General features: G+C 43.0%; 1 protein-coding gene across 1 annotated transcript in view; it reads right to left on the bottom strand.

The window, feature by feature from the left end:
* Positions 1 to 1,343: 1,343 nt before the first annotated feature.
* The window catches only part of PTPRT (protein tyrosine phosphatase, receptor type, T), a 342,215-nt gene continuing 333,490 nt past the window's right edge, over positions 1,344 to 10,068 (bottom strand). Inside the window, exons 26-30 of the mRNA XM_009318657.1 lie at positions 7,623 to 7,754; positions 4,391 to 4,516; positions 2,822 to 2,985; positions 2,113 to 2,248; positions 1,344 to 1,397 (exon numbers count right to left, since the gene is read on the bottom strand). Of these exons, the coding sequence (XP_009316932.1) occupies positions 1,344 to 1,397; positions 2,113 to 2,248; positions 2,822 to 2,985; positions 4,391 to 4,516; positions 7,623 to 7,754 (612 nt within the window). The remainder of the gene's footprint in view (positions 1,398 to 2,112; positions 2,249 to 2,821; positions 2,986 to 4,390; positions 4,517 to 7,622; positions 7,755 to 10,068) is intronic.

Below are 10,068 nucleotides of genomic sequence, written 5' to 3'. Positions count from 1 at the left end.
AAACACATCTGGTGTTTGTTTCAAAGAAGGAGAGCTGCACAGGCATTTTTGCAGAACAAAACAAAAGCTGTTTTGCTTAAGAAGGAAAGTTGCTGTGCTGGTCTAATACTTTTCTTAACACATGTCAGAATAGGTTTCTATGTACGTACATCACCTTTCCTACAGCTTGGATGGGTTACCATTTTTAAGCTTGCAGGGCCTGGAAATCTGAATAAATCACTCAACTACATCTGACTACAACAGTTTGGAAATAGTGAGGAAATCCTGACCAAACCCGATTTTAAGATTTCCTTCAGATTTTAAGCTCTTGAGCCGGAACTGCCTTTGTTCTCTGTTTGCACAGTGCCTAGTTCAGCATGGTCCTGTCGTGACTAGGGGTCCTAAGTTCTACAGCAAATAAATAAAAAATAATAATACATAGTATACAGTCAATAATACCTACTTTATACCCTGTTTTTCAAAGACACACTGCACCCCAGCAAATACTTGAACAATATGGTAACAAAGTTACCAAAAGTTGCAAGACAAATGCAATTTGTTTGATGCAAATATTTAACCTTAAGGTTCGAGTGGCTGGGAAACTCATTAACGGTATTGCTTCACCAGCACTGAACCGAACACAGACCAGGGAGGTGTAACCGGCTCATGCACAGCCTTGGGAGTCTAGCAGAAACTGGGAGGAAACATTTGTGTAGAAGCTGAGGCAGTGAATCCAGGAACAGCTTCTCATCTCCACCATCTATTTGCATGCTAAAAGGGACTACATATGGAAAGAGAATTCCAGTGGGTTTTGTTTGTGTTGGCCTTTTCATTTGGAAAAACAAATAAAAGGAACAGATAAGGTAGACAAAGTGTAATGAAACATTTCATATATCCCCTATGGCTATCTCATTTTTCCCAAATGACTGCTGCATGAAATTCAGAAATTAAAGTCTGGGATTTGAGAACAAAATTATAAATTAAAAAGGAGACATTTAAAAGAATTTCCTAAGGGTTTCATTCTTTCCCCACTCTGCAGCAAGGAGAGCAAAAATACAATCCAAAAGAGGAGAGAAGAAGTCAGAGGGGATTAGAAAGTCCAGTCTTTCAGTCTGTCTCCCATTTTGCTAATTTTTACAGTAGGTTATTTAAGAAGCAGTAGATGTTCTGATAGAAAGCAGGCAGCAGCAAACACAGGCATCATCTCCTCCTTCCAGCGAGGTCTGTGCAATCTCAGTCTCTTGCTCCGGGAAGGAGAGGTTTTCCTTCCCACACTTGTTACTGCCTTCCAGCGTGGGAGAGGGGAGAAACGTCTGCCAGAGATTGGGGTCTGGCATTTCGGAGGCTCCCCTCCCTCCACTGGGCTAAAAGGAACTCAAGTATTCCAGTGCAACCTCGTATACAAATTTATACTGTTCCTGAAAGAGAGAACAGAAATCAGTGACATTAGGATACAGGTAAATTCTTCACTCTACAAGCTGCAAAAAATGCCTTCTCCCTCTTTCTTATGCCGTTTGGTAGGACCAGGCAAATATTAATTGTATTTCTACGTGATCCTGAACAAGCATTACTAAGAGATGGTATCGTCAATGAACGAGAAAAACACTCAAAGAGACAGCCACAGTATGGACTATTCATTATTTGCTTCATGCCCTCACTATGCGCATTGCTTTTGAGGAAAGAATTCAGTGTGATCGATTGAGATGATTGAATTCAGGACAGTTTAATCTCTTCAGTTGCAGGGAGCAAGGCCTGGGGTTCGGACTGTTCTCCATTCCTGGTTTCAAGGCATGTCACAGCATTAAGCACCGGGCCGTACACATGCACAGGAGGACAAATCCCACTCCCTCCCCATGGTGACAGCTACTTGGGGTCTAACCTCCTGGAGGCAGCTAGGTGTGGGAGACATTGTTCATCACGCTGCCAGGGCAGCTGTTCCCTGTCTGCTCAAGGAGAGAAGCAGCGGGACCAGAGAATTCATTGCATGTGCTAAAATGGGACTGGTTTTAATTCTAATGGCTTTACATTATGATTGTCTTTATTCATACTGAGCTAAGCCATGGAATTTTTCTACCCATCCTAAAATTCCCCCTGCATACGCTGGGTAGGATAAGGAGCAGGAAAAAAGCTTACCAGTGACTCCACCATGTTGGATTTGTTATTCCGTAGCGTTTTCACTATGTGGAACACATCAATGATATTTTGCTGTTGAATCATTTCACACACGCTGCAGATGGCACAGAAGGTGCCGCTGCGTCCCCCACCGTTCCTGGGTGCAGAACAAAAGAGGCAACACATGAAGCTAGGCAAGGCTGAGGGAATGGAGGAAAGCACTGCTTGCACAACAGCTCACACACCACATATATTAAGAAAGGTCTGTAATGTAAGGACTGGTTAAGGACATTCAAGGGTTTGTGCAAGTGGAGACCTGCACGGCAGGAGACAGGGATGGAAGGGCTAAGCCGATCCCTGGCAGTGGCGGACAGGGAAGCCCCAGGGACCGCAGTGCTGCTCCTCACTGCTCTGGGGCTCACAGCAGCTCCATGGTCGGAGCGGGACACGTGGCAGGGCTGCTTTGGTTGTGTCTGGGCTCCAGTCATGAGACCTACCCACGCAACAGAAAGCAGCAGAGCTTTTCAGCTACTCCTCACGGCAATCAGTAAAATCTCTGGGCCAGGATGCTATAACGTAGCAAAATACTCAACTTGAAGTGTATTACAAACGTAATTTAACTTCATTTTCTCCAGATGAAGCCTGGCAAACCACCAAATTTCCAGATCCCTAATCAGTGCTCTTCAGACAGCACCTCATGAGGTTACAGACATTTTCCAGTCCTACTTACAGGCAGTGGACAACAGTGCGTCCGTCTCTCCCATCGTACTGCTCCTGCCACTTCTCCAACCTTCTGACCACCTTCAGGAGGGAGCGTTTGGAAGGAGGGGTGTCCCTGTATGCTGGCCAGCCAATGTACTGCAGGTGCTGAACTATGCGATATCCATCCTGGGGCTAAAACAAAGAGCATTTTCAAGACACTAAACGGCATGGGGCAGGAAGCAGAGAGATAGGGTAAAGCAGGGGGCACTGGTTACACGGCATCTTCCCCTGTGAATCTGATATGATCAATGTTAACATCCTCCACTCTGGATACTTGATACAGTGGGAAACAAGGACTTTTCGGCAATCTCGGTAATAATGATGACCTCAGGTATTACAGAGCCAGGCAGAAACTAGGTGCTTAGGATCCCTTGTTTTGTTTTCAGTAGAGAATAAAGTCTCATCAAACTGTATGAATAGATCAAATACGTCTTTCCTGGTAGCCTGTGCTGGAAGTTAGTTGTGCCATAAGAACTAAAGGCAAAGAAGGCCCTCAAAAAGTCTCTGGGGACTGTGGCAGGAAAGGATCTCATAAAGATTTTAGCAGCAGCCATTGGTGTTGAACATAGACGGGTGCAGAGAGCTGCGAGTTCAGAGTCTCCACCCTGTCAGCCACGCGTTTACGAGCCAGCTTCATCCTGAGAGTCACAGAGCCTTGCTCTTATTAGCTACATGACTTCCAGGCCGTTCCTGGTTCAGAGGCAGTTGGCCTGAGATATAGGAAGGTGAATATCTAACTGATATATCAGTTCGTGTAGTTGGACCACAAGGTTCACTCTGCAATGCCATGATTGAATTGCCGCACAGGCTCTGACCACACAATCAGAGACGGATGTGTTAAACAGCATGGAAATGTAATTTGTGGAGCCTGTTTCCATTTCTGATTAGAAAAAATGAAAAAGGAACAAAAAAGGAGACATAATCAGTCTTGGAAACAACTAATGAGAGAAAAATCCTCTACTGAAACCCTTTCCTGCAGCCCTGAATTTGCATTGCCAGGGTCCAGCGTGCAGATAAACTTTGTTTCTATCATTTCAGCTGTCCTGGGGCTGAGGGATACAGATGAAGAGTTGCTTACAGAAATGGCAGTTGCTTATTTATAGGAAAAACAGTGGCAATTGGGAATCCCAGTCTAGCCAGTAAACGTTGCATCTGTCTTCAGAGACATGGCACAGCAGTTGACAGATGGAGAGCTGCTGACACTATCCCAGTTTATTTCCTACAATATTGATGGTTTTATATTGGCTACTAAGTGATTCATTGTTCTCAAATATACATAGAAAAATGCATTCCGTTTAAATACAGATTTTCAGCTCATATCATCCACTTTCTAATTTCAGCCAAGAGTCTTTTACCAATACAGACTGATGCAATTAAATGTTAATTAACGGAAGTAGCTACTGAATTCTGCAGTGGAATTTTGTTCCTAGCTGAGAGATTCAGCATCTCTAAACCACAAGTCTTGGTTCTGCCTCTTCCTCGTGCCAAAATATATTTTTGAGAATAAATAGGGAAACGGGTATTTCACCGATCTTACCCTGGCCATGTTGCAGATCCGGAATATCCGGTTGATGATATCTTCGTCAATGTCTGCTGAAACAAACTCTACTTGAATTGGGCCATAACAACAGGATGTCTTCTCTGGCCAGTACTGCATGCAGAGCTGGAGAAAACGCCGAAAGAAACAGAAAGCACCTTAACTATTAACAAGGAAATGCATGTTCAGTCTTCTTTCCTTTCGAATTTGTAACCAGCTCAAAATCCATAACCAATCTTGTATTACACGTATTTCCTCAGAGAAGTCTTTCTTCTAGCTGAGTAAAAGGGGGTTTTATCATGAATATGAAGAAAAAAAGAAATATATTTTAGAAGCTTGACTTTTTTCCCCTTTTTCTTTGTATGAACACAATTTGTAACTGATTGAATTCTGGGGTCTGAAAGTGCAGAGAAGGTGGCTGACAAATGAAGCTCCTGTAGGGGTATAAATTTAAAATGAACATTAAAAGATTAGTGTCTGTAGGTAAATTTAACAGGAACTGCAGAGGTTTGGTGTTAATGAGGACACAGTACATGCACCAAGAAAATTAATCTTAACTCAAGCAAAGTGGAACTTTTTTCTGTAAGATGAACTTTTTAGCTTTCTGACTCTACCAGCGAGCAGGGGAGGGAGAATGAGTTTGCTCTGAGAGCAACGAGAGCAACTCCAATTTCAGGGTGAACCACGACTGCATGTCTGAAGTTCGTGAAGCAGGTTGGAAGTCTTTTTTCTTATGCTGATATTACTGAATTGAAAGTACAAAAAAATTCCTATCCACACAAATTACAATCTAAGTATTTCAAATCCATCTGGAAATAGATCATGGCAAGAAAATATTTTGCATGAGATCTCATTAGCAGTTTCTGCTGAGATTGTAGTTCTTTCTGGTTTTTTTCTTCCTATTTTCAAGTGTAATTTTTTAGAAGTTTTGAAACCCTCAGATGCTCATTTGAACTTGATCTCAAGCTTTTCAAGTTCAATCACTGCCAGTAGTAACATCAAGTGTATGCATGCAACTGCATTAATTCTGTATTCCTGTTATTCCTTTGACCATAAGGGATTGAAATTGGGTGGGATATTCATGCAATCTTACGCATCTTTGCCCTTGTTAGTTTTTCAAGATTAAACAAGCCAGCCAAGATCACATAGGCAAGTCCTCCTTTGAAGGTTGTCTTTACTCTGCATTCAGACTTTCAGGCAGCCTACACATCTCCTCTCAAAGCACCTGTCCAATAGGCAAGGAGAGCTGAGCTGAGCAGGTGCTTTAGGAAACAACCTCAAGGTGCATTGGACAGAAGAAAAAGATTAAACCTTTCCTTAATATTGAAAATCTGCTTTTCATAAAGCAGGTCTGTGAATGGCCATCTACCCAAATGTATATGTATAGACTGCGCTTAAAATGGTCTGTTATGTTCTCTGACCTCCACGTGGTTTTATTTGCACTTTTTCCCTGCATAGTGGATTAAAGGTTCACTTACCTATTTATTTTAACTCTTTTCCTCTCTACAGTTCAGGCACAGCTTTTGTATAAGCAGTTTTTGTATTTGTGTTCTACTCATGGGGATAAGTAACACACCCGGCTCATGCACACAGATATGGTATCTGCAGGCAACTGTACGCTGATGGTTTTGTAGTGCTTAGGGTACAGCGCTTGGATTAGGCAATGATGAACAGCTAGATAATTACAACATTGTCATACAATGACAGTGCAAGCACAACATTGTTAAGTTTCCTTTTCAGAAACCTCACTTTCACAACTGATATCAAACTGTCACACCTTGCCTTGAAAGCTCGTAAGATACAAACTTTAAAATCATCCTTAACTTCCAGTGCTAGCTGGGTGTTTTTGGCATTGGCTGCAGGCTTGAGCTAGGCGACACCACACTAGAATAACTGACCAAGTGACTATGTATCGCCAAATCTCCTTTTCTGTGCCTACAGACTACCTCATAAAAACAGAACTTTGCTAGGAAAAAAACAAAGCAGGTAAAGTCTTGTGCAGAAAGATAGTCGCAAGAATAACACTGGCTGAGGCTGACAGGTTTGTGTTTTCCAAGAACGAAGCGTGAGAAAGTGTGTGATTTCCAGAAAAAGCTGTGTTTTTCCTTGAAGTGTCAGAAAAAAAGGCAAAGATGAAATCCACTTCTGGATTCAATGCCAAGACACAGAATCAGGCTGGGTGAATCGGACAGGAGGCAGCAAATGCACAGGACCTCCAGTTCCTCGCTCAGTGGTGGGACTCTGCGGGTCACCAAGAGCCCACTTCTGAGCAGAGCTCTTACTGCGGCTGGAAATGAAATCCCACAGTGTCCACCCTGAAGGGAGACCCTCTCAGCAAACGGGGTGATTGGTTTCTCCGTTACCATCAAAAAATGAGACCAATAATCTCACTGCCTTCAAGTGTGGTAAGATACTGAAGACAGTGAAGAGGCAAATGAAAAATTAATCCATGAAGTACCAACTACTTGAGGGTTCCTCTCCTCTTGTTTAACAAGTGCTGTAATGGGTGAATTAGCCATGCCAGATGTACTCTTCACACAAATTGCATGATTATGCCTTTTTGAAAGCTGTTATCTTCTGCCACTCATCAGCAAGGTGGCTGGAAATCCTAGTACAGGAGGAACTGCAGCAGCTCCCCCTCCCTCCTCAACTCCTGAAAATAATGGTGTGTTTAGAAGCCAAGAAACAGACTTGCACATGACACTAGAAAGAAAAAAAAAAAGTGCTTCTCCATTGTGAAGAGACACGTGCAAACCACATGTCTCAGTACTACAGAATTGCGGTGGAAATCTCAGGGAAAAGATCCTGCAAATGATTTCAGCATCTCTCTTGGTTATATTCTTCTGGAAATGCCATGTGAACAGGCAAGCACGAAGCACACTAGGGCTGTGGTAGGGAACATTTTTCCGAACTAAGGACAAAAATAAGAAAGGGAAGAAAGCAGGTTTGGGAGGAAGATTTAGGTCTACAAACACAAAGTATTTAGATATCTAATCCCTGTTAATTCTAGGAAGAATTAGCTGCCTTAGAAGGAGCCAAGCATGTGGACTTATCCTTCATTATACTCCAAAACATTACCTGTAACTTTCCAGTTGCCTTAATTTATTTGGGGGGGCGGGGGGGGGGGGGGGGGGGGGGGGGGGGGCACAAGAAAACAGCAGCAGAAATGCTCTTAAAACCATCTGGATTTGAGAAGAAAGTTACATGACAGAAATGATGAAAAATGGCTTACCTGGGCTGCATCCATCTCATTCAGCATCACAACAGAGGAGCAGTTATAATCAAACACCAGCCTCCAGAAGTCTGCTATGGTGTTGGGCAAAGGGTGCTGGGTTACAATAAAGGCAGCAGGTTGCTTGTGGCTCTAACAAAAGAATAAGATTAGTTAAAAAAAAATTCAATCAACTTTTATTCAAACGAATATTATACCCGGGAGGCTATGGCTAGGCAATCTGAGCCATTTAACCAGATTATACAAATCACATATCCTTCTCCTTGTTATCGCTCTGCAATGAATGAATGTCTCATAATGGGATTCTTTTGCTCCCAATGAAGACATTTCATTAAAGTGTCACAAGAGCAGAGATTACCCAAATCAATTATTTATATTTTGAGACTCAGCAAATAATACTAATTCTACTATTACTACTACTACTACTACTATCAGCAATATTAATAACTGGAAAGAAAACAGCTGGAAGCAAATGTTATCCTTTTTGCTGCAATGGACTCTAGGAACTACAGAAGGGATTAGCCCCCCACGTCTGCTATTGCTCCCTGGTGATGTAGCGCTACAGAGGTGGCACATTTGGATCCCAGCCATCCTTTAAGAGCTTGTGGGGTGATATTCAGAGCCTGCAACACTGGCATTTAATTTCTGATGCTATTCTTTCACCTCAAAAAAGCCCTCTGACCTCAATCTCCCTAACCACGAAGGGGAGGAACTTGTGCTCCTAACCTCTGCAGGGCTGCGTTAATGAATGTTTGTGAGGCACTTTGAGATGAAAGGGTACAAGCTCAAAACTTAATCGCTTTCCAACCACAGCAGGCAATGCTTAGATGAGCCTTCAAACTGCACAGTCCTTTGTGCTGCACATCTGTGAAGCAGACTTGAATCAAAAGGCACAATACTTCTGGGTTAAAAAAAAACCAACATATTAAGATTTTGGACTTAAAGTAAAGAAATAAATAAAACCCCATAGTATTAAGATGGCAGTTGTAGGGGCTTGTATTTTCTCCTCCATATGACTCAGATGTGGGTGGAAGTGCTAAGACGACCATGCTGGGAGGGGGAGAAGGTGCTGTGCATGCTCTGCACCAGCTTGCAGGGCAGCTGCGCCATGCTTCCGAGCGTGCACGTGTGAGGAGGGTGATGGGACATGAAGCAGAGAGAAGGAAAAGGAAATGATCAGTCTGGAATGGATTTTCCTCTTTCTCCCTACTCTGTATTTCAAACCTAGGAGCACCAGTATGGGTCAAAAGCTATGTTGTACAAGACCAACGGAGGCAACAGAGTGGTAAATAAAATAGTGAATCTTATCTCTTAATTAGAGTTAAGAACATCATAATGTTTCTGCTGTGTTTTTTCATTGTGCACCCACATAGCAGATTGCATAATTGGCTAAACTGTTGGCTGAAGGTAAGATGTGTTTGTGGGTTTTGCCATTAGGAGAAAAAAGAAACATGCCCCACTTGTTTTCTTTGCTACGGGTGAGGAACCAGGCTCACTGTCCAATTTTAAAGGGAAGGTGACACAGAGATGTTAATTACTCATTAAGAGAACATGTGATCTTGGGGGAACGACGACAACAAGGACACGACATGGACTCATGTCTCTCTCCAAGCCTCATCCATTAAATACAAAGCTATCACCACTTCTGTATGGCTTGACTCAGAGATGTGGGTAAAGTCTCTTTGCGTAAGGATTACGTTCAATTGCTTTAGGGGAAGGTGAGGGACAGTATTTCACCTTTCTTCTTAAAAAACCATTTTAAAGATGCAAACATGGCTTTCCAATGATTCTCATAGGAAAGATCCAAGGTCTGTTTACTTGAAAGGGACAGAGGACATGAAGAGGAAAGGTCAGGAGTCTCAAAATCTGCTGGGGGAGAATTCCTCCCCTCTGTGGGCAACGGTAGCCCTTTGGCTGTATTCCCAAAAGCTAACTGAAGGCAGAGGAGGCTGTTTTTTAGAGCTCTGCAGTCAACAGACTGAGACAGTCTCCAGCAGAGTTTAAACTAGGAGCCCAGACGGAGTGCTTCACCCCCTGAGGGAGCGTTCAAATGGCGTTCTGTGCCTAAGGTTAATTTTGGTGAACACAGTCCAGAGCAGCCTGCCAGACTGCCTTCCTGGGACAATTCTTCCAAACCCAGGCTGTAACCCATTCTAGGTGTACCATCATCCCTTCCTGCTCTAGCACTTCTTCCATCATAGCTTTCATGTAACACACAGAGCAAGCTGCAAGTCAAGTAAGATTTGGGGAGAAGTTTAAAAAAAGAGATAAACTGAGAAATCTGTAAATAAAATGATCAGCACTGGGACTGTGTTGTCAAGCGTTCCCCAGCACGTGCCTGTCTTCACACAATGAAAGAACTAATGATAGTTCAAGGCACTATGGGATGGATGATCTCGTGTAAGAGTCCATGCTCAGTACAAGACTGCAGACATGAAGCTAGTGG

This window comes from Pygoscelis adeliae, unplaced genomic scaffold (assembly GCF_000699105.1).
Source record: "Pygoscelis adeliae isolate BGI_AS28 unplaced genomic scaffold, ASM69910v1 Scaffold72, whole genome shotgun sequence".
Classification (NCBI taxonomy): Eukaryota; Metazoa; Chordata; class Aves; order Sphenisciformes; family Spheniscidae; genus Pygoscelis; species Pygoscelis adeliae.
The sequence above is the reverse complement of the archived record's forward strand: the minus strand, read 5'-3'. Positions and strand labels throughout refer to the sequence as shown.